Raw genomic sequence first — 24,816 nt, 5'->3', positions numbered from 1 at the left:
GCAGCGACCTTTCCTACACCACCGTGCCACACGGTGAACGAGACGTACAAAAATAAGTACACGGAGGCGAACGGGGAGGGAACCGAGCAGAGGGCGGGCTTAACAATGGAGAAGCGGTTTCACTGCAACGTGCATAGCGCTGCAACAGCAAAAGCAGTGGCGGCAGCCGAATGCCACGGCGGACGGCCTCGTCAGTATGTGCGAGAGCGCACAGTTATACTACAGAGAAAAAAAAGAGAGAGACATAAATAATAACAAGCGACCGGATTCAGTGCGCGCGCCGGTGGCCTGCATCGTGATGCTGCACTGCATGCCGGCGGCGGCGGCATCTCGGCCTTCCCGCTTCCTCGTTCCAAGCACGCCCCTCCTCCTTCGCCGCACACTTTCTCCGCGTGGCATCAGACTCGTGCCACTGAGGAGCATCCATCCCGCCGCCAGAGACGGCCGTGGGTCGTGCGTGGTGGGCGGTGAAGGAAGGGAGAGTGTGCCGTTTTATTAAGGCAAGCTGTGTAGCAGCGTGTCAAGGCCTCGTCGCGTGTTAGCTGCGCGGGCCCCCAGGCCTCGTCCGTTTAACACGTACGCACACACATTCGCCCGCCACGCTGTGATTTGACGGCGACCGAGTAACGGGAAGCGTCGAGAGGCCGCCGGTTGCACATGAAAGGGAGAGCTTTAGTTGCACAAACACAAATGCGCGGCCATGTGGTCCCGGCGATGCGAGTCGGATGCACGCGTGTTGAAACGCGACGAACAATTCTGGAGCGACAGCCGAGCTGCGGCGCCGCTGACAGGCAACCCTTGTCATCCCACTCAACGACGTTAAAACCTCGCGGTGGCTCCGTTATCGAAGAGGCGTTGTATGCTAATGCCCACGTTGTGTAAGAACTCAGCGACCATGCAATCAAACCACATATATTTGCCTTAATAACAGCGTCGGCATCGCTCAGATGTGTGACTCGACAAAACGCGGACGATATACTATGCGTACAGCGTTGTGCGTTCCACGTGGTTGCTCTCCGTCGCAGCTGTTCTCACTCGAGGCGTCTTGTTTCGACACTCGCGAGGCGCTCAAGTGACGCTTAACGACGATATATTTTTTTTTAATTCTTCGCGTTTCTTCTCGACAGCCGACTACGCAGAAATAAACATTTAAGGCAACAGGTGTCACGGTCGACACGTCCGACATTTCGAGTGTCGCCAAGGTGCGCGGAAGCGCGCGCGCACAATGGCTTCTTTGCAAGACGAGCGTGTGTCACGCCAAAGCCCTCACCCCATCCCTCTCTCTCTCTCTGCAGCAACCTCTCTCAAAAAGCCGGCAAAGCGAATCGGCAAAGAGCCCCCGACACGCCTGACATGCCACCGCTGCGATTTTAGACTCCACTGTTGACGGGACATGTAGAAATACATTAACAGCCTGCCTTAAAGAAGAAGAAAAATATGCACGCAGAGTGTTATATCACGAACTAAGTCGTTTGATGCACCAGAACGACGCACAAAACTGCGCTGTTGGCAGAGAAAACGTCATGAAGACAAAAGATGGCAAGTCAGAGTGCACAGGTGATAGCGTTTTCAAAAATTCACTTAAATGTGACATTTCTTCTGTATACATACCAGGGAGTGTAGAAACGCCACAATACACGCATACTGCGTTCTCCTCGCTGGAAATAAAGCGAAGGAGATGGCTGCCCCGCCATATACAGTCAGAAGTCAATCTAATGAACGCGGATACTACGATTTATCAAACATCACAAAGTAAATACAATATTATGTTTCGATGTTTTTTCTCTCTCTTTTTTTTCGCGTTTGCTTGCCTACTATATGTATTTCTGAGTGTAGATGTGTTCATATGTTCACGTATGCCCATGTATGTGTGTATGTATGTACATATAGTCCATTTCTTCTTTTTTCTCCTTTTTGTTTTGGGATAGTTATGCTGCCTGTACTGCATTATTCGTCACCGTGTTTTTTTGTTATGTAACCATAATTACAACTGTTTAACATATGTATTACTTTCCCCCCCCCCCCCCGCCACTGTAATGCTCTCTGAACGAATGTGGGACTGTATAATAAATAAATAAATAAATTATTTTCGTCAATATCAGTGTGCAACGAGTATGTGCTTATTAAGAACATATTTTCATATCGAATCTGAATTCGTTATAACGAAGTTCAACAGTGTAAGAGCACCCAAAACAAATCGCGCCTCGCAATAATCGAATTGGCACTGCTCTTGGCGCGTGCCGTATAAGTATCCCAGTCGTGGTCTTGCAGCAAATGGCTTACCGACGTGGCTTCTGGCCTGTACTGCGAGGCACTTTACATCCCAAAGACACAACACGTGTTACCCAACTGACAAATCGCGGTCGAAACAAGGAGAGTCTCGGACCTGAGCCAAATTATCGACAATGTCAGTGCCCAAGGCGAAGACACGCCGTATCGTGGAAACGTTGGCTTTAGCCTGATAGGTCCCTTCTTCCATCCCTACTGATCGCTTCCAAGACCTTCTCGTGATTATCTGTCTTGTTTGGGTGTTGCTTTACTGCGCTTTAACGTGCAGTGTATACAGCGCGGTTCACTTCGCAACTGTACGTAACGTGTATACGTGCCGTGCCCTAACGGTACACAGACACTTCGGAAATAGTTGCGACCAAGAGCGAGCGTCCCGCTGTTAACGATTCTGGGCTCCGCCCACTCTCAAGTCGTTTGCTCCCCGGCACGCAATTCCATACCTCAACGCTACGGCCAGCGGCAAGTTTGAATGGAACTGTCAGAGCTCAGAACTGTCAACAAATGCGCGCGTGTACGCGATGGCGGTAGAAGTTGCACCTTTGAACTCTGCGTTTCAAAACACCCCGCCACCACATTGCATATACTTAGGAGATGTTTAGCGCTGCGAAAAGAAGCCCGGTATATTTTTCCGCGCGCGCCTAGAAATGTGGTTGTTTACAGAGGAGACATGACATGACATGACAAGAACTTTATTTGAGTCCTGAGGGACTGAGACCTCGGGGAGCCAAACCGAAGGCTCCCGAAGATCAAGTCGGTGGCTCCGCCCACGATGGAACCGGGAGATCAAGTCCCGCGGCAATGTCGTGGGCCCTCTGGACAGCCTGGAGTTGAATGTTGAGATTGCTGCTCTTGAGAGAGTCCTGCCATTGTTCTTTCGTGATGGGTGGAGAGGCGTTAAGGGCTGGGCACAGCCAGAGCATGTGGTCAAAGGAGCATGAGTCATGACCACACTTGGGGCACGACTGTGAGTATTCAGGATCTATCCTGTGAAGAGACCGAGGAGTGGGATATGTACGGGTTTGCAGGAGTCTCAGTGAGGTAGCCTGAGGTTTGTTCGATTTAGGGTGAGGGGGTGGAAATGACCTCCTGCCTAGTCGATAATGAGAAACCATTTCGTGGAATGTACTTAAGGGATCTTTGTGGATGTTAACCTCGTTCCAAGCCTGGCTACCCGCGACAGCGCGGTGCGTGAAATCGGGCGCTCTCCGGTGGGCCTGCTCGTTAGGATTACATCCAAGCGGGTTAATTGAGCTATCTAGATGGGCTGGGAACCACGAGATTTGGTATCCTCCTTCGGTACTCTCCCTAGTCCTTTGTAGTGCTTTGATCACAATACTGTACGCCTGTTCAGATATGAGGGCGGACGAGAAGGATCTAACCGCGGTGCGCGAGTCCGAGATGATGATAGCGGGAGCTTTTGAGCTGTGAAAAGCCAGAGCGATCGCCGCTTCCTCCGCCACATGGGCAAACTTAGTATAAACAGAGGCTGCATTGACCAGGTTGCCCCCCGCGTCTACCACCGAGACAGCGAACTTATCCCCACTGTCATATCTGGCAGCATCGACAAAGAGGGCATGTAGGTTCTGCTGATTGATCTTTTTAAGGATGGACTTGGCTCTCGCGAATCTTCTTCCTTGGTTATGCACTGGGTGGATGTCTCGCGGGACGGGGTCAACCATGATGTGAGCTCTGGTTTCCCGGGTCAAGCTAACTATTGGTCACCGGTTCATGTCTGGGTTGGATTCCTGCTTCTTCTAAAATCTTAATCCCTGGCTTAGTGGACGAAAGTCTCATTATCTGAGCCGCTGTGTGAGCTTCTATTAGCTCATCGATGGTGTTATGGAGTCCAAGCTCCAGCAGCTTCTCAGTGCTTGTGGACTGCGGAAGGCCGAGCACGCGCTTGAGGCCGGTTCTGATTAGGGAGTCGAGCTTGGCCTTTTCCGCTTTACCCCAATTAAGGTACGGCGCAATGTAGGTGACATGACTCAGGAAGAATGCCTGATAAGCTCTGAGCAAGTTATCCTCTTTAAGACCACCTCTTCGATTTGAGACGCGGGCTACAAGTCCTAGGACATTACTAGCCTGTCCAGTGAGCCTGTTGAGGGCCGTCGAGTTACAGCCCTTGGCATCAATGAGGAGACCTAGTATCTTGACCGAGTCCTTCCTCGGTATGGGATGCCCATTTTTAGCTCGAATTTCTACCGGCAGAGTTTCCAGAGGCGCAAGATTTCTGACCCCCTGTCTGGACTGGCGGTATAACAGTAGCTCTGATTTAGCGGGGGAGAGTTCAAGGCCCGTGTTTGAAAGAAAATCTTCGGTAGCCTCCAATGCGCTTTGTAACGAGTGTTCGAGCATGGCTAGCGATCCGCCCGGCGCCCAGATCGTAATATCATCCGCATAAATGGCGTGACCCACGTTCGGAATTGCAGCGAGGCGAGTGGAGAGTTTGTGCATGGAGGAGCGTGGCAATTTTTCCGTCGCGTCAGCGACACGAGGCGATGGACCTACGTCATTCCAAGCCCGTAATGTGACTTTAGAACCACTCGCAATAATGCCCTGACTCGACAAATAAATAAATAATTAAAGCATTGTCATTTTTTTTTTCATCATAAGTACATCAACAGTGCAGCGTAATTACGTTACTTGTTTCTTACTGCGATTATTTCTTCCACAGCTGACATCGCATTCTCCACTGCACTGCCCACGACCACCGTAGGCTATCCGTTCAGTATAGAACGAAAAAATTATTTGACTGACCGAATGAACCAGTCGGTCAAAAAAAAAAAACAACAAGAAAAGTGCCCGCAGCTAGGACGCAACGAGACTAGAGTTCGCGCTAACTTCTTAGTCGCTGCTATACACGAGAACACCGAAGGCAGCGCCGACCAAACTATAGAGGCGAGTGCCACAACCTAGGTCGAAGAAAGGGAACGCGGTGCCGGAGGCGAATAGCCCGAGAAGGCAACGTCGACGAGCACGGAGCTAGACTTTCGCGGAGCCGAGTCGAACGGCCTCGATGAGAGAATGGGTCGTTTGCATGCACCTCACATGCAGCGGGGCCGGAGCGGCGTTCTCGATTGTGCTCGGCCGCGCTGACCGGCGTGCGGGACGCAAGGCCGAACCCGTTCGTGGAAGCCTCCTCCTCCTCCCTCGCCGGGTATCGCCGTGTTTACGCGCCTGTGCACGATTAACGAGAGAGAGAGAGTGATCCGCCCCGGTCTGATCTATATACGCAGCTGTGGGAGCACGCGCGCACTAAACAAAGGAAGCGTGCGCGCCGACAAAGCTTCGCATCCGAGGAACGAGGCTTCCCGCAGCGCTCCCTGCGTGAACGCACAACTAGAGCGAAAGCGAAGCAACGTCTATTCGCTCCGCTAAGGAGACACGTAATCTGGCATTAAGTACACACGCAGCGCAGAGTTGTGAAATAACGGGGCGGCGCCGTCTGACGGGACGCGGAGCACTTCCCGCGGAACGGACAACAGACGACGGGTAAACGTTGTCGCTGAACTGATGTTATCGGGCATGTGTCACATACCTCTGTGACACGGTCGGCTCAGCAACCTGACCGGCCTAAGTGCACAAGCAGCGCGGAAGTCGCATTCTCGCTGCCACACCGATGGAGACACCCTCCGCGGCCAATTAATTAACCATCAGGCCTGCGCGCAGCACGGCGTGACGTGCATTTCTATAATAGATGGGCGGGTTCTTGGGGCCACTCCGGATTGATTTTTTACCACCTGGGCCGGTTCGTTCGCGCGTGCTCTCAAAGCGCGGTATGCGCGAGTGTTCTCGCATCACGCCCTCCCATGGGAATGCGGCCACCTCGGGCGGAATCGAACGCGCGACCTCGTGCTCGGCGGCACCGCGTCGGCTGTGCAGCCACGTGCAGGACCGTCACAAGTCTAAACGCGCAGGCCTCTTGTAGATGCAATCCAGTAGCCGGCGGTGCAAATCGCAGGGACTTTTCGCTGAGTGCAGCTTTCTCTATACTGGCTCACGAAGCGATGCGGGTCTCTCGCTACCGAGCGAAGTAAAAAAGCGTGCGGCTCTGTCACCGTTCCGAGGAAGTGCGGGAAGAACGAGCACAGTATCGTTCTCTACGCATCGGGGTTAAAAATTATCGTGTCTGTCACAGTCATGCGAGAAAGTGGCGGCAACAAGAACGTAACTGACCGCGATAACAGCGTATACATGAAAACATGTGTGTACATGAGACCTGCTATACTACTATATACAAAACTTCTATACCGTACTATACTATACTATACTATACTATACTATACTATACTATACTATACTATACTATACTATACAAAACCTTCGAGAGTGGCGCCAGATCGCAACCGCCTAAGAGGACGGGAGAAGCGAAGGAGCAAATAACCCACAGATTTGTGCTTTCTTCAGAGAGTAGAGATCAGTGAAGCAACCACGTTCTTACGTAACAAATAGATATGTAAATTATAAGGGCCGTGCAAGCAAGAGTCCGTGCCGAGCGCATTCGTTACTTTCTTTACAGAGAAAAGGCTAACCAAAATTAAAAACGTGCAACCAGCCGCTGAAACACTCACTTTGGCTGCGTATATACACGAGGGCGAATCAGAAAGTATTCGCCCCTATGTTTTAAAAGCCAAATTACGGTTTTAAATGCGAAGTCGACATACTGGCACGATCTCGACCGGGTGAGGTGGGTCTACCCCGCCAGAATAAGGAAACGACGATGAAGCCGGGCATTGTGACGTTGAAAAAAAAAAAGTAGGAGAGATTGTATTCACTATATTGGTACATCGTGGTGACTCTCATCCAAGTCTCGAGCGGTCCTGATTAACACGGGAGCCGCGACGGCCTTAAATAACCCCTGGCGATCCTTTGGTTGTCGATGTCTTCGTGGGGAGCCCGCGGAAGTAGGTTCTGCCGTCGACCCTGCCCTTCGGGTTTTCTTTCCCTCGTCCGTCCCTTTGTGTCAGCTCGCGAAAAAAGGGGTTGACGTTGTTTCAGAGAAGAGGGCAATTATGTCGCCATGGGGACGCCCGCTTGAACGCTTCTCACACTTGACAGGTTGATCATCGCAATATCCATTCCAAAGCGGTGGACCTTTCTTGGACCGGCCCGGCCTCACCTGCCAGTAGCTCCACGGCACGGCGCTGCTGTCAGTTGTTCAAGATGGCGGTTGTGCATCACACGTCCACGGCGTACGAGCCACGAAGTGCGATTCGTTTCCTGTGGGGCAAGGGGCGAACGTCCATCGAAATCCACAGGGAAGTGCAGCCCACGTATGGGGAAATGTGTCTCGCTTTGAACAGCGCGTTATAGTTGGTGGTGTCGTGAGTTCGCAAAAGGCCGTGAGGACTCGCACGACACTGATCGTTCGGGGATGCCGCGTGCGTCGCTGACTGACGACAGGGGCATCTCAAATTTACTGCCGCGATGGGACAAATGTCTGAACTAATGTGGGGACTATGTGGAAAAAATAGTGTAAGGTACGTAGAACAGCACGCATATTTGTAATTGCCTGTATGTACCTTATTAGCAACTGCTTAGTACTGCTTAGTAACTGCTTAGTAACTCAGGGGACCAACTGCAATGCATGCTCACTGACCTGGAGAGGCAAAGCAGAGGAGTGGGTCTGAAGATTAATCTGCAGAAAACTAAAGTAATGTTTAACAGTCTCGGAAGAGAACAGCAATTTACAATAGGTAGCGAGGCACTGGAAGTGGTAAGGGAATACATCTACTTAGGGCAGGTAGTTACGGCATATCCGGATCATGAGACGGAAATAATCAAAAGAATAAGAATGGGCTGGGGTGCATTTGGCAGGCATTCTCAGATCATGAACAGCAAGCAGGTTGCCATTATCCCTCAAGAGAAAAGTGTATAATAGCTGTGTCTCACCAGTACTCACCTACGGGGCAGAAACCTGGAGGCTTACGAAAAGGGTTCTACTTAAATTGAGGACGACGCAACGAGCTATAAAAAGAAGAATGATGGGTGTAACGTTAAGGGATAAGAAAAGAGCAGATTGGGTCACGGAACAAACGCGAGTTAATGACATCTTAGTTGAAATCAAGAAAAGGAAATGGGCATGGGCTGGACATGTAATGAGGAGGGAAGATAACCGATGGTCATTAAGGGTTCCGGACTGGATTCCAAGGGAAGGGAAGCGTAGCAGGGGGCGGCAGAAAGTTAGGTGAGCGGATGAGATTAAGTAGTTTGCAGGGACGACATGAGCACAATTTGTACATGACCGGGGTTGCTGGAGAAGTATGGGCGAGGCCTTTGCCCTGCAGTGGGCGTAACCAGGCTGCTGCTGCTGCTGCTGCTGATGATGATGATGCTCTTATTGTGGGAGATAACAAATAGGGGCAAAGGCTTTCTGAATCGCCCTTGTAGTTACGTCGGCGGTGATAAGATATGCCCACATCTATAGTTCTATCGCCCTCGAAAACTTGACACAACTACTTAAAACATAGGTCCAATAACTTGCGAATCCAATAATCCCATGCATATGGTGTCTGGGGCCCTTTTATTTGCGATCCCCGTATGTTTATGTAGGTTGACTAGGTATGGGGGTTACAAAGCTATTTTTTTTTCTCGGCAAGGACGCCCCGTCGAGCAAGGTCCACGCTATGCGTACACAGTCTGGTTCGCCAGCCAAATACACAGGAAACGCCAGGAGAATATACCCCTTGCTCTCAACATCGCGCTTGATACGTCGACCTACAGAAGTTATCTTTTTCCGAGCCCGCTAATCCTCCGACGAGCCCGTTCGAACTTATAGGATGATTGATTGATTCATTACCGTATAACCTTGTCCACAACCACTGAGTCACCACTGCGACAAACGAAGCCAAGCGCACCGATCGCCTCAACTTGCGATTTCCTCCTCCCGGGCATGGACGGCGAGACTTACAATAAGCGTTCGTCCGGCCAACGGGCGAACGTCTCTCCATAGGTCTCTCCTAATGACGGCGGACTGGCTGACATAAATGCACAGTGCGCATGCGTGCGCCACTTGGCAGAGGCGTTCGCCACTCCGCGATCGCTCGATGGCTCGCGCTTGTTTCGCCACCGGAAGCGACGGCGGTTAAAACTGTTGGCACGGCTATCGGCGCATTGCATCGCGCCGGTGGCGTGGACACCCCCGCTCATTGCTTTACTATTGACCGAGCCCGCCACTTCTCGTGGCATTTCGCGTGAGCGGACACGCTGCAGGCCGCCCGTCCGTTCCAGCTGCGCACACGTAATCGGCACGCCTGGCCAGCAGGATATATATATATGTGTGTGTGTGTGCGGGGGGGGGGGGGGGGTCCTTACCCTGCCACCGCCGTGCTGGCGCCGGGCAAGTGCAGTAACAAAGAAAAAAAAAGGTCAAAGGAAGGACGCGTACGTATACACTGGAAATTACACGCACGTACGAGGGCACGATTTAACACAGGAGGTACCATGCAGGCGAATATAAACACCAATCTTTATGAGTTCCGCAATCTTAATCTGTCAATGTACACGCTCGCCAGCTGCATAACTTCGATAGATTACAACCTTCCATGCTCGCTTAAAGAAATATTACATCCGTGCGCCATTTTCGGCGCCTACAGCAGTAACAATTCTTCTCCCGCGTGTTTGCTTTCTTTAACGCTCATGCATGCCGGTCAGGAAAGCCACGCTCGTCATAGTTTCCGTAGCCTTCCCAAGAGGAACAGTACTACAGAACTTCACGCTGTAAGGGGCCTAACATTCTCAATGAGTGCGCCCTGTTAACCATTTTACGCCCTTGTGTGGGTATTTGTGGCCCACGACGAAATTATTCGTCACACTGTGCATCCGATGATTTCATGCTCAGCATGCATTATATATATATATGCCAATGCTTTGCGCGCCTTGCACCACGACAACACAAAGATGAAACCAGGAGGTACCCGCAAGAAATGATGGCGACGATTGTTGTAATGCAAGTCCCAAGAGACTACTGCTTAAAGTCAAGGGGGGGAGGGGGGGGGGGGGGGCTCCATTTTTTAATGAGGGTCTCGCCCGCCTTGCCCTCCCCCTCGGCAGGTCTACTGTGGCACTGCGGCACCCATAAGACAAGTACTGGAGGCGATTTTATTACCAGTAGTGTCTTCTCCGAGGCAATTCTGACTGTCCAATTTTTCGACTACTGATTTAACCGTGATTAATCGCTTGATGTGGCATGAGCAAAAAAAAACAGGAAAGTAGGTATTGTCGTACTGCTTTATGCCCTTCCCCGAGGCACTGCACGTGACGGTCACCACCCTTGTTTTGGCTAAGACTCTTGACACAGGATACTGTTTCCTCAGTCACCTGAGCGTGCAAGCTAGCGGCTCGTGAACTAGTAGAGGTTCATCATGGTTTCTTTAGGTTACGAGTTAATTTTCATTCGTTTAGTTGGGCGCTACGAGTGCTGCGTTATACCAAAGACGCATGCACTTTGTCCACTTTTGTAGGTAAGTAGGAGTAAAACCATAAAAAACATTGTTGTAGCGCCTGACGTTGTCAATGAAGCAAGGCAGCTCACGTTCTGTGTTGCAGCTAGACTTATTTGCTTCGAGTTCACGCATCTTTAACCTTTTACGTCCCGAGTTATGTATAAGAAAACGTTTCCAAAATGTCAATTTTTTCTAAGTGCTTGATTTTTAGTGCTTGAAGAACTTTACTACCTTTTGAATGTACAGTAACGTGATCCGAAAGATAGAGGTCTAAGCAGTCCCCAAACTCGTTATTTTTGCTTGTCGCGTGAATTACATAGGATGGCCCGGCTAACGTTAGCTGAGCTGTTAAAGGCTGGTGACCGAACACCATAGGCCGTACTGTCAGACGTTGCACCGCGTTTTTATTGTTTGACCTGTTCACCTGCCGGATATATATATATATATATATATATATATATATATATATATATAACGCCCTGCAAGAGACGTAATAGTGTCCGTGGAGCGTAAAGCTGCTTGTTGTACAGGGTGTCCCAGCTAACTTTAGCCAGAGTTTAAAAAGTGACAGCCATTCCAGTCTGTGAAGATGGAATGGCAGCCAAAGATGACGACAGTCAAAGCTCTCAAACGAAAAGCAATGTGCTTTCGCTGCCATTCCATCCTGGAATAGTCGTCATTTTTTGCGTTGCGAGACTGGCGTCGTTGCTCGTTCGGAGGTGCCCGGGCTCGCGATTATTATTTGTTCGTTCAGCATCGCGGGAACGTTCTTCGTCAGTGGTCGTTTCGCGCCATCGCCGTTTGCATTCTCGTTGCTGTTCCCTCCGGCGCTCCACGTACGCATGTTGTTCTTCGGGTCTACAAACTATACGTGTCCGTCTAATCGATGACGCAGCTTTTTTTAGCGCCGATACCTCTCCTGCTTATATACTGTGATAACCTTGACATCACGCTATTGTTCACGGCGAGCGTTCTAATCTGTTCCGCATTTTGACAGCTGCGCCGCTGCACTGCACCCGTATGGGTTTGTTAGAAATCACCAAGTCCGTTTATGTTGTCGGACGCCGAAAGAACTACGGAAGGTTAGTCATACGCAGCTTTCGCTGTAAAACATGCGAATGCCACGTAGCTGGACAGAACCAAGGTAATGTTGCTTGCCGTTGAACAGCCCGCGAATACACACGCAGAATACCTCGAGCGGCCAGTCGCACGGCAATTTTGCGTGCATTTGCGACGCTTCTTTGACGCTCGCAAAAGCACTTTTATGTAGAACGTATTAACCAAGAGAAAGCTGTATCGGGTGTTTTTCATGTCGCTCTACAATTTTCTCATTGACACTTTTCACGTAATCATAACAGTCGAGAGGCTGATTAATTAATGGCGTTTTTCACTGGTCGATCTGGAGCAGCCGCCTGAATCCTCGAGCGAGCGCTCGGCTTTCACCAATCCGAGTCTGCCAGTGGAGCGCACGAACGCTCCGCGGGAGATCACACAGGAAGTCTGCGTGCACGTGACACAAACCGGTTCCGCAAACTATGCTCAACACGATGTTGTGCGTACCGACCGGGTACCGATTTCGCTTGAAGACGGAAGTGACGCCATGTGACACGTTCTATTTCCGCCCGAATCCGCGCCTCGGCGGCGGAGCAAGTGAGAGCGATCCGGCGCGGAGCGAGTTGATCCGAAACGACCAGTGGAACGCGCGAACCCGCTCCAGATCGACCAGTGAAATTCGGATTCGTTGCCGCGGAGCAAAAAAACCTCCTCCGAATCGACCAGTGAAAAACGCCATAAGACTCAAATTAGGCGGAATGAAATAATAATAATAATTTGAGTATCTCCAAGCGACGGCAGACAACATTACCTTGGTTCTGTCCAACCACGTGGCATTCGCATATTTTCAAACTCTGGCTAAAATTAGCTGGGACACCCTGTATAGCAGCAAGGGACAAAATCTGCCGTCAAACTCTTGCTAAGATTTCAGTTCAGATCCCCTACGTCAAAAACAGAAAAATAAGCCCTATATGCAGACTTTTCTTCCTACCCCATTTCCCAAATTAACCTATCACAGTTCAGTCCTCCGGAAGTTGTGTACAAAGCGCGCGGTTCGATGCCACAAGTTTAGGTTTGGAACCCACATGGTTCCCAGAGGCCCACCAAACCGGTACGCTCCATGCACGCCGAATTTTGTTGTTTTTCGACAATTAGGGGCACTTGGGTACGCAAGGCAGACGAAAGGCACTTGCGTCCCCTAAATCGCTAACGCGGGGACTACATTTATTTTAATTACTTGTTTCTTGTTCACAATCAGAATGCCACTGTAACCTTCTGAGCCTGCACTTCTCGTTACAATCAACTTACACAAAGCGTCTGTAAAATTCCTTGTTTCTGCGAGCGCTGCAGCTACGAATACGCACTATTTCAAGGTGAACAGTAAACAAGCAACCAAAGGTTGTATAGACGCAGACATAAAACACAATTTCTTTCCTTGAAGTATAAAACAGATTCAGTAATACCAACAAACGTGTAGTCAACATATAAGCTAAAAAGAAACAAAGGATAATAAGATGAAATGTCGCTCATTGGTGTCTAGGGTGTAAACACCCTAGACACCCATCTAATATTAATCAATCGATTATGTTAACGGATTCTGTTGATTTACTGGCACGGCGTTCAAGAAAAAAAAAGGGGGGGGGGGGACATGTTCAGCGGTCAGTTGTCCCTGAACTCAAGGCATTCGAACTCTGCGGTCTTGAAGAGCTGGAAGCCGCGTGGTACTTTCCGTTCGCCTGCGTACGCAGCGCTAGGGATGAGCGGCAACACACGATGTCATCATACTCCTATGAATCGAGCGCAGTACCAATCGCACGGCCATGGTTGTCTCTTGGCCAAACTAAAGGCGGCACTTTAGAATGAAGCACGTGGGCCGTTTTATTTACTTTCCGTCCGATAGGCGCACGCTTTTAGAGCGCAGTTCACGGGCAACCCTGAAACAACCTCCCAGTTGCGATATGCACCAGCGTACAACGTACCACGCGGGCGCGATATGGCAAGACTAGGAGCGAAGGTGGCTGCAGGATCAATGATTCGAGCTGCCGATTACGCAAGAGCAGTTCTCCGGAAGCGACCGACTCGAGGCGGCGTGCGTCGCATACAAAGCTAATATATGCGACGGATTTTGGAAAGGGGGAAAAAAAAAGTACGAACAAGAGCTGCCGCGTAGCGCGCCCAGTTCACGCGACGAGGATAGCGCGGGAGAAAAAGCAGGAAAAAGAAAAGAATGCCGTAAATCCACGGAGAAAAGAAACGGACATCAGCAAGGCGAGCACTTCGTCTGTCAAGTTGAAAAGAACTCGTTTTGGACAAGACCCGCTTTTAACCTGCCCAGTTCTGCTGCATACGCGATTGATTGTTGCTGCTGACAAAGTTGCGCGGGCGTTGACGCTTCAAACTACTTTTTTTTTCATTAAAAAAAATAATGCGCAGCGAATATGACTATAGCGGCAATCTGAATCGAATTCTATAATAGACACGAGGTGCGCGCGGTACGCAGCATGCAGTTCTGACGTGGGACGCAAGCAACTGCAGTTTCGGTTCCGCATGCGACCAATCGCAAACACAAAACTCTCCGGTGCGCGCACTATATATTTGCAGTTTAGTCACTGGAGCCCTACATTTAAAGGCGAGGCACCGTGAAAGTGGATTCGCTGATTAGTTATAACATTTCCGGTGAGGCGGCATTATTTAGGCGGTTTCTCCGCTGTTTGAAACGACAGACACCTGAAGATTTACCTCCCGAGAGGCACGCGACCCGCCTTCTTCAGACGGCACTTCGTGACAGCGACGTAAGATAAGACTGCCGCCAAGGCAGTGCTCAACGGCAACATTAACAAATCATTAACCCGACCGCTTTTCTTTTTTCTTTCCGCTTCAATCCGACGGTCATTCAAGTTTGCCGGTCGCTAAACGCAGTGATGACGGACGCCAAGGCGCGTTTGTTGCCTCCGCATTCCTGACTTCATCCCACCGCGCGTGTTTAGGAACGCGAACGACCGCGTGAGAACGTTCTCACACTGGGCGCGCTTCAAAGAGCTAATTCAATCTAGCAATACCGCTGCATTTCTTTTTTCCAAAGTCCCGTTCTATTTCGTCGTTGTATTCGAACGAGAGCTATGCATCCACTGGGAGATGATCACCTGTCCCACGGAGGCTGAAGAGGAATGAATTCGAGCACTCACCAGCGTTCACGTCGCAAGCGGGGTCTGCGCAGGGATAGTTCCCACTTTCACTTCACTTGACGTCCACTTCGGCGACACAGTATCGTCAAAATCCACGGCATTTTGCACCACGATTCGATCATGACAGCGGACCAGCATTCATCGCACTTCTCCATAAAACTGAACAGGAACTAAAACCGAATGCTGCGCCATCTGTTGTTACCTTCAACAAGCGTGAGTGAATATTAAAAAGAAAACAGCAAAAACAATCATAAACTAGAATTACTTAACTATAAATTATTTGAAGCCTACTCGAAAACAGTTTTACAGCATCGTTTAAATTATCTCTTTGGTTGAAATCTAACAAATTTTATTTTATTTGTGCGTCATTTACGGTGGCATACGAAAGCCATCCCGCAAACACTGTTCGACATTTCGTCCGCTCTCGAGCTGATTGAAGCGGCGTGCTATTTGTCGTGCGTGAACAGTAGTTATATCCATAATGACTTAGCTTGATCGTTTAACAGGCATTTGCGAACACCAGGTAGCGTAAGAAGATTCACGACAATGCCGATGCGTTATTTGTTATGTATTAGTTAGTTGTCTTTGTCGGATTCAAAACCAATCATGCAGACGATATTTAGGACGGGTAAGCACTCCATAATCCCCATTCACCGGCTCTTGATTTCTTTAGCAATTCATCGCATGATCTGGTACTGAGAACGACGTAGGCTTCCTAATTTTCGTCGGCTGGAAAAGCAAAGTATCTGCCGATCAGTTACCGTCACCGTAGTTACAATTGAAGTACGCTGTTCTGCCGACTTATTAAGTTCAAACGTGAATGATCGACTGAACTAGAACGCGCGTTTGTGTTTCATCACATTTTACCTTCCCTCAAGCCCATGGATGCGTTATCATACTTTGCTGCTCGTCTGTGCGTCTACTTACGTGAATTGCGCGTACTAATACATTTTATGCGCTCAATGAATGCAGGTGTCAAGTGCTCGTTGCGCCTGGCTCCTAGATCGCCCAAGGCGCCCCAAGTGTCATTCACGAATGGCTCGACGAGGCAGTTCGACGTCATCGTCGTTGGCGGCGGGCATGCCGGCACCGAAGCTGCGGCAGCCTCTGCCCGGATGGGCTGCAACACTTTGCTGCTTACCCACCGCTTCGATACTATTGGTACTGCTGTGTTTGTTGCACATGCTTGGGACACAAATAAACACGAGCGAATTAATAAACTGCAGCCAAGGCCAGAGAACGGTCGTAACTGCTACAGTGATTACAAACGATCAGACAGGTACCATGAATGAAGTAATATTTGTTTTATTTCAAACAAACGGTTATTGTTACATGGACAGAAGGCAATGCTACCTAGCCCACACATGGCTTTGTCCCCTCAGCCACAAGCTGCATTCAGATCGAGACATCATAGACACTGGCCTGGACAAGCTGATGGGTTTCTTATTAATGCGTCTGCCTACCGTCAGTATTTACATCCACGACATTATGCTTCTGCTGTGCACATACCTGCCTGTGCAGCTCTTGCCATCTCAGACATCCAGCTTATTTTAGGTTGTGTAATCATGTCATGCATGTTGTAGTGCTGCTCCTTTTAGTGGTGCTACTAATGGGAACACATATGCATCCAACACCGCCCATGGCATCCACGCCCCACAGCTCTTGAGCAGAAAAATAAACAAAGAAGTTGCATATATCTGCACTGGTATCTAATTTCTCATGCTGCTATTCATCATGGAACCGGAGTTCGTGTGCTCTCGCACAGCCTGTTGCCCATAAAGTGGCCTTCAGAATGATGCGTACTGTACGCTTATCTCTGCCTTGATATTGACACAGTTAGGTGGAACATGTTGCTTGTGGGAAGAAATTATAATGTATAGAAGCTAGCATTTTTGCAGGCAGCTTATTCTGTGGATAATTTCCTTTGCAGGTGAAATGTCCTGCAATCCGTCCTTTGGTGGTATTGGCAAAGGTCATCTCATCAGGGAAATAGATGCACTAGGTGGAGTTTGTGGCAAGATATGTGGTGAGTTGGTGCTGCGCCGTGTTTTTCATTTTCTGTCTTTTGTTTCCTTGTATTTGTTCCCTACTAGCATTATTTTGTATGCATATAAAATGGGCTACTTGAGCTTGTTGCTATTGCATCGCTAGCCATACTTGTGAAGCACATAAAGAGTATGAGACATAGATGCAGAAAAGGACGAAAACAAAGTGCTACCTGCTTCCTATAAGTTAAATTATTGGAAGTAGCATGCTGTTTATTCATGCTTTCCTAAGTCCATGTTGTCTTTCTCTGTGCATGCTTCGTGAGTAGAGCTTGTATGTGTGCAGCTTTGAATGTTGAAAGTGCAGCAATTAAATCTAACATTTATATTGCTTTTGCTGTTTTAGATTTGTCAGGGATAAGCTACAAGGTTCTGAACAAGAGAAAAGGACCAGCAGTCTGGGTAAATGTTCATTTGATTAATAAATGGCAAATAAATGACACATTGTGTGGCTTCTATAAATCATACAGTTACTTACAGCTTTGGTATATTTTTGCTTCTTGTTTACAGGGTCCACGGGCACAGATAGACCGAGGACTGTACAAAAAGCACATTCAGGCGTACTTGAAGAACCAGAGAAATCTCACAATACTTTGTGGAACCGTCGAAGATCTTGTACTGCAAGAAACAGCGGAAGGATCATGCTGTGTTGGAATCACCTTGGGTGTGTGGGCTGTATTGCCTTCAGTTAATATTTACAACAAATAATATGCTCCAAAGGTGTTTTGTTTAAATTGCTTAATTATAAAATGTGGGAAATCTTTACCCCACCAGCTCAGTTCGTCTCATGCTGATATATGCTGCCATTCTACTTCATGCAAATGATGGGACATCTGCATTGAATTCACAAAAGTCCTAGTTTGGAGTGAAGTATGTTTTGGCTGTTACACATTTCTTCATAGAAGAAAGCTGCTGTACGTTTACTTGTACACTATAGTCAACATTCATGAATATTAAGAAAACATTAAAATCTGATCGTTATAATCAGCTGCAAGTTACATCTGCTGTAAGTTACGTCTGGATTGACAATTAATGTGCCACTGAATGAAACTTGTGTACTTACATAAGAACACGTGCTTTGCTTCTATCTTGACAAGGCAATGTTTCAAAGCCGTGCAACTTTCAGCATGAAGCGCACATCTTCAAATGTCCATAGTTCAGCAGTGAAAAAGCTACTCATGAGAAATCAAAATGCAAGAAAAAGGTTATAATAATACAAAAGATAATAATAACAATGAAAACATGCTTTTTTTTTTCATTTAAGCAACTGAATGAATTTGCGTCTTAAAAATTAGGAAAGATGAAAAATATATCATCTATGATTGTATCTGCAGTGAGTAGAATTCCACAGTCTAATGATGTAACACTTTATGTACAATAAAAGGACCATAAAGAGAAATGCTGAATCAGTTTAGACCGATATAGCAATCTTTCAAAGTGTGTTTTTATTAATCACATTGTTGATTACTAGGAGAGGAAAATGAAGGCCAGACTTTAATTTCTTTAAATTCGCACTGAAAAAGAGTTGGTGCAGGAACTCCTAGACTGTGCTGCCATCCGTCATTTGTTTTTGCATCTTTTCTGGCTTACTAAACGTCCTGTCGTGATAAGAGTGGCTCTTTTGTTGTTGTGGAAGGGTAATTTACTAATATAGCTCAGCTTATTTTTCCCTTTAGCAACATTAGTCCTTGGGAGTATGTAAAGTCATATGCCGTGACGAGCTCGTACTGTGTCCACATGCAAGGTGTGCTGAGGCAGTCTCTTTGCAGCTCATTGCACACTGCCTACATTTCAGTTATGCCTCAATAGAGGGAATTGCAGCTCAACACTGGCCTGTTACCGGAGGTCCCACCACACTGGCAGTTCCTCATAGGCAGTCACATGGTCTTAGATGCTTGTCTCGACTGGGAGTCCCGATTGCACTGCACTATCAGCAACATACTCAAAGCAGCCTGCATGACATGCCTAATTGCTGAACAAACTAAGGTTTCGCTATGCAGGGTTTCCAGCCAATACCGGCATCACTTGCTTAGGAGAATTACACTACATCACTTCATTTATTGCCCAGTTTTCCCAGAAAGCCCTTCCTAGAGAAATCAGCAGTGGTGGAACTATGGATGTCTCAGGCGGGAGCCAACACTTCGAACAAGAGATTTGTGTCAGTGCACAAATTTGACGAGCTTGGAGAAAATATTGAATTGCCCTGACGAGAACAAGTCCCCTTGTTGAAACATGGGTTCTAGCCTGAAACTTCCCTTGCCTTGTTTGGCCAGTGCTAATCATTTCAAGTCTCCATCTTGCTGTCAACTTCTGTCTCGCTCGGTTTTCTAAAGAGAGGATAATTTAGAAACCTGGTTTCACTAAAGCAATCCGAGGACTGAGACTACTTGAAGATTTTAGAGTGTACGTAATACCAAAATGTACCTCTCTTTTCTAGTAGAAATGCCTCTGCTCTTGAGTAAGAGCAAATCTCTGCTATCTCAGCAAAGGACAGTATCAAACGAGTGTGCTTTCTGAAAGAGCTTGTGCTAGTCTCTGCGACTAAGGAGGAGGATGTCCTTGGCTGCAGATGGATCTAGTCTTTATGGAATTTCCGGCAATTGCTATGCCTATGAGCCATTCGGTGCATGATGTCATGCCAGCCCGCCCACTCCCACGACACAATGCCTCAGAAATAAGCTTGCTAAACGTTACCTATCACAACCTAAGTCAAATCTATAGTACAGTGTTATGAAGTTGTTGATGACGAATGCTCTGGTATTGATAGTCAAGCTTGAATGTTGATTTACTTAGCCTCATGTCAGTATGGCTGCTCTTTCTAGATGATCGCTCCACAATTAATTCCCAGTGTGTTGTATTGACAACTGGGACATTTTTGAGAGGGCAGATCAACATTGGTCTGGAGACATACCCAGCCGGACGACTTGGTGACAAGCCAGCCATAGGCCTTGCCCATACGCTCGAGAAGCTAGAGTTCAGACTGGGGCGGCTAAAAACAGGTAATTACTCTTTAGACAGCTGGTACTTTTTGAACATTGTGAGTTCATGTGTTAGTAAAATAACCCTTTGTGTTGACTCTGTCACTCATGTTTCATTTATACTATATTTATCATACAGTCTTTACAGTCATTTATACTCTTTATAAAGTTTCTTTATTGCTTTTTTATATCTTTCTTGCATTGTCAGTTTTCCATTGTACAGTCATCACAAGATGAAACATAACTAGTCCCGACGAGTCCTCTATTGCGAAATGTTCTAATATGAATGCAACATGTGCTTGATGCAGCGCATTTAAAAGTTGAGTATTAGAAAGTTGATGAAAACATAACGTTTATTACATTGATACATTCCTCGAGAAATAACGTAGGATGGTAAGTAAAAATCATGCAGGCTTTCAGGACCTCATATTCTTGCTGGGAGAACAACCATCCACTATTTTAGCATTTGCATGTTTTGTATCATTATCTAGTCAAACCTGGTTATAATGAAGCCTTACTAACATCTAAATACCTTCATTATGTATCCAATATTTATTATAACCAGCTGCGATTGCTTAGTGGTGATGGTGGTGGGCTGCTAAGCACGAGGTCACTGGATTGAACCTCAGCCACGGCGGCCACATTTCGATGTGGATGAAATGCAAAAACACCTGTGTACTTAGATTTAGGTGCACGTTAAAGAACCCCAGGTGGTCCAAATTTCTGGAGTCCTCCACTACGGCGTGGCTCATAATCAGATTGGGGTTTTAACACATGAAATCCCATAATTTAATTTTTTAAAATATGTATTATAAGCATAGATGCCAAAAAGAAAATTTTCATTGGAGTGTATGCTGAAGAATGCAAGCGTAATGCCTCTGATGGGCCAGAAAAGGGTTTTATATCTATTTTGATCACCTGTCAGCCGTTTGGTGTGCCAATAGATGGTTCGGGAACAAAAGTAAATTACAAACACATTTTGCAACATTGTTCATTTACAACTGGGCAGTCGGTGTAATCACACAGTGTTGGCATGTTGGCTTGCCGACAACTGAGAGCCAGCAAAAACAAGTTGTTGGCCAAAACATGCACATGCATCCAGAAATTACCATTTCTAGTTCCTTTTGTTGAGTATATTAAATTTTTGCTGCCGGACTACATACTTTAAATGAAGGAATACTTGCTTCACCATAACTGAAATCGTCTTTGATTGTGATCGAATTTTGGCTTTCACCATAGCAGCTGAAGTGCTCATTGAAGTAAAACATGGCCAACTTTGTTATCTAACAATATGTTAATAACATGTTCTCAGTATTGAGGTTTTACGGTACTATACAACAGTAATAGCAATGATGAAATGCATCACATTGTCACTGCTGCAGCAAGTGTGAGAGTGTCTCTCAGCTAGCACACTGCTTTGTTTTATCATAGGGTGTATTTCAAAAGCTTGCACTTTCACAATGGCTTTTGCCGCTTAAAGTCTGATGACAACTAAAGGTGCTGAATCTGATCGAGGGTGGCAGATCACATGACTTGATGTCATAGTTTTGTGCATAGTGTGGCTCGACTGCAGTCATTTTGCATCTAAGCTGTTAGGCATCTCTTTGCTTTGCGATTTGGCATCGTCTACTCTTGTGCCGGCTTCTGGCCAAGTTATTCTTGTAGCCATAGCCCGGCATGTCTAGGCGTGTAAAGGGAAATGGGAGGATGCTATGCAGAAGTGCTATGGACACTGACGAATCCCACCGTGTTGTTAAATTCCAAAGTGTTGGCATTTTGAGCCAATCGGAGAAGGTGTAGCCACCCTGTGCATCTGTAAGCTGTGATGAGTTGGCGCATTAGACGTTGTGGCAGAGTTCACCGCTGTCTCGGATTGTCTCGGATTTCGGCTATGGCAGGGCAGAGACATGCCAGAGCTGCCTGCAGCTTGTCTGCTCAGCTGGCTGCCACTGCGGTGCTCTACGTACATGCTTGCCTTGACCAAACGGTCCACTTGCTTGCAGTTACGCAACCTTCCTCACCTGCGGTCGTGTCCCTCGTCTGCTATCAATCATAAGTCAGTTTTACGTTATTTATTGACAGGGACTCCTCCCAGGCTGGATGGCCGAACGATTGACTACACCAGCCTTGAAGTACATCACGGTGACAAGCCACCAGAACCATTTTCCTTTAGCAACTCAAGAGTGTGGATAGAGGTTTGTCATAGTTTTCTTTTTTTTTACCTTTCTTTCTTTCTTTACAATAAGAACTTGCTAATATGTATCTAGAAAAACGTAAAAGAAAAAACACGGTACTTGGGTGAAGTAGGATCATAAATGGGTAGTTTAGAAGTCTCCACCATAATCATGTGAACCTGGAAATCATGTCAGGAGACAGCATAGTAAGCTAGATTCCTGTGTAAGCGCCTAGCTCCATGAAATTTCATGGTGCAAATCTTGAAACACTCACCAACAATAAAATATATCAGAGAAGTTTCTCTTTACATCCTGTCACATGTGAGATGTATCAGTTCGTGTGGTTACCCAGAAATAATTTTATATAAGCTGAGAGCATTACATCGAAACTGAGACTGTACCGGGCAGCTCAGGTAAATTTGCGTGACATCAATACCGATCTAAAGCAAGCACACACTGGGAACAGGACTGTTAGCAGCATCATTTCGGGACAGTGCGTTCAACTACATCGTATTCTAAATGCTTTTGTACTGCACAGTTTTTCTTGACGAAAAAAATAATAATATAGGCAAGTTGCTAGTACAGTAATTCTAAAGTGGTGTCGGCACACTTTTCTAGCGTTTACATTTTTTTTTTCAGACTTTCCGCATCCCCACTCACAGTAAGATCAACTGACCAACTTTGAACTTCCAAGTACTGGGATTTGCCAATCCAGATTAACATAATCTCTCACTTTAACATAGCTTTAAGTATTTGATAGCAGTCTCACTTTGCACACTTGCTGCGGTGACTCAGTGGCTATGGCATTCTGCTGCCAAGCACGATGTCACAGGTTTGACTACCAGCAACGTTGGTCGCACTGCAATGGAGGCAGAATGCAAAAAACGCTCCTAAATTAAATTCTGGTGTTTTATGTGCTGAAACCACGATCTGATTATGAGGCATGTGGTAGGTATGGTATGGTATGGTGAAACTTTAAAGAAGTCCTGCAGATCGTGAATCTTCACGAAGCAGGCCGCTCCCACGTGGGAACCGGAAGGCCGAGCCTTTCGGCCGCATCGTGGGCCCACTGGACAGCCCAGAGTTGGTCAGCCAGAAGAGGGCTGCGGAGAACCGCCTCCCATCTGGCCGAGCTGTTAGCGATGATAGAGCATGACCGGGCACACTGCCAGAGCATATGGTCTAACGTGGCTATATCTCCACAATCGTGGCAGGTAGCGTTGGTGTAAGTATCTGGATATATATTTTTTTCTAGCGACGGATTCGGCTACGTATTCGTTTGTAGTAGACAAAGCGTTAATGCTTGAGCTCTATTGAGGCGCGGATGAGGAGCAAAGTAGGTTCTACGGCTGAGATAGTAGTGTTTAGTAATCTCGTTGCAGGTGGAGGGCGTATCCCTGTTCTCTGAGGAGTCGGCTTCCGATTGGTCGAGGGTAGCGTGGTGGACAAGTTCACGCGCAGCCCCGTGAGTCGACTCGTTGAGGTTGGGAGGAGCACCCTTTATCTTACTCTGATGTGCCGGAAACCAATAAATGAAGTGATGCGTGATTGCCTTGCCCCCAATAAGTCTGAGGGCCTGTTTGGAAACGGTGCCTTTTTCAAATGCTCTGACTGCAGATCTTGAATCACTATAGGTGACATCCCGTGAGCTATCCAGCAGGGCTAGTGCAACAGCCATTTGTTCAGCTATTTTGGAGTCCCTCGTCCGAACCGAGGCAGCATTGGTGATTCCTTGCCGACCATCAACAGTGACGATGGTGAACGCCCGACGTCCCTTACAAGAAGCGGCATCCACAAAGCTGACCTGTCGCTGATCACTGTGTATTTGCCTAAGGAGGTTGGCCGCCCTTGCCCTCCTTCTACCGCGATTATGATTGGGGTGCATGTTCCTAGGTATTGGCGTGACCGTAATGTTCTCACGAATCAACGGAGGAACGTCAGAGAACTCCTCCGCTACTCTATCGGGGTGATATCCGAGTTCCTGTAAGATGGATCTCCCTGCCTTCGTTGTTGTGAGGGGAGTTAGCTGTGTGCGCTCCTGGGCCTCTGCAATCTCTTCAAGAGTGTTATGAATGCCAAGCTCCATTAAGTGCTCTGTACAAGTGTATACGGGTAACCCGAGAACGCACTTGGTAATCTTCCTAAGCTGAGCATTCAATTTATTCCTCTCTGCCCGTTTCCATCGATGCATGGCTGCCACGTATCTAAAGTGGCACAGAACGAAGGCATGCATTAGTCGAATGAGGTACCCTGAATTAATTTTGACCACCTGGAGTTCGTTAACATAAACTCAATGCACGGCAAATGGGCGTTTTTGCATTTTGCCCCCATTGAAGTGCGTTGGACTTAGATTTAGGTGCACATTAAAGAGCCCGAGGTGGTAAAATTAATCTGCAGCTCCACACTGTGGCACCTTTCATAGCCTGTCAGTTGCTTTGAGATGTTAAATCCCATAATTAGATTTTAATGTATCACTTGTAGTATGGGCTGCTCTCATTTTTCGCTGCAGAGGGCCTGTGTTATCATATACGGCACGTTAAAGAATTTATTGTGCCTCAGAGAGAAATTTATTATGCCTTTTGTATTTTTTTTTGTGTATAGTATTACTGTGTTTACGCTGTCTAAAGCTTAGTCTAGACAAACACTTT

General features: G+C 47.4%; 2 protein-coding genes across 4 annotated transcripts in view; one reads left to right on the top strand and one right to left on the bottom strand.

Annotated features, from left to right (window-relative positions):
• Tpst (tyrosylprotein sulfotransferase) overlaps positions 1–15,152 on the bottom strand; it is a 498,993-nt gene extending 483,841 nt beyond the window's left edge. For all 3 annotated transcript variants that reach the window (XM_070533909.1, XM_070533910.1, XM_065452600.2), the window contains exon 1: positions 14,972–15,152. The gene's annotated coding sequence lies outside the window, so the exon portion shown is untranslated. The remainder of the gene's footprint in view (positions 1–14,971) is intronic.
• Positions 15,153–15,372: 220 nt separating this feature from the next.
• The window catches only part of LOC135918889 (protein MTO1 homolog, mitochondrial), a 35,611-nt gene continuing 26,167 nt past the window's right edge, over positions 15,373–24,816 (top strand). The window contains exons 1-7 of the mRNA XM_065452573.2: positions 15,373–15,599; positions 15,944–16,132; positions 16,902–16,997; positions 17,363–17,418; positions 17,527–17,680; positions 19,839–20,015; positions 22,077–22,189. Of these exons, the coding sequence (XP_065308645.2) occupies positions 15,578–15,599; positions 15,944–16,132; positions 16,902–16,997; positions 17,363–17,418; positions 17,527–17,680; positions 19,839–20,015; positions 22,077–22,189 (807 nt within the window). The 5' untranslated portion in view covers positions 15,373–15,577. The remainder of the gene's footprint in view (positions 15,600–15,943; positions 16,133–16,901; positions 16,998–17,362; positions 17,419–17,526; positions 17,681–19,838; positions 20,016–22,076; positions 22,190–24,816) is intronic.

This window comes from Dermacentor albipictus, chromosome 2, assembly GCF_038994185.2.
Source record: "Dermacentor albipictus isolate Rhodes 1998 colony chromosome 2, USDA_Dalb.pri_finalv2, whole genome shotgun sequence".
Lineage (NCBI taxonomy): Eukaryota > Metazoa > Arthropoda > Arachnida > Ixodida > Ixodidae > Dermacentor > Dermacentor albipictus.
The sequence above is the reverse complement of the archived record's forward strand: the minus strand, read 5'-3'. Positions and strand labels throughout refer to the sequence as shown.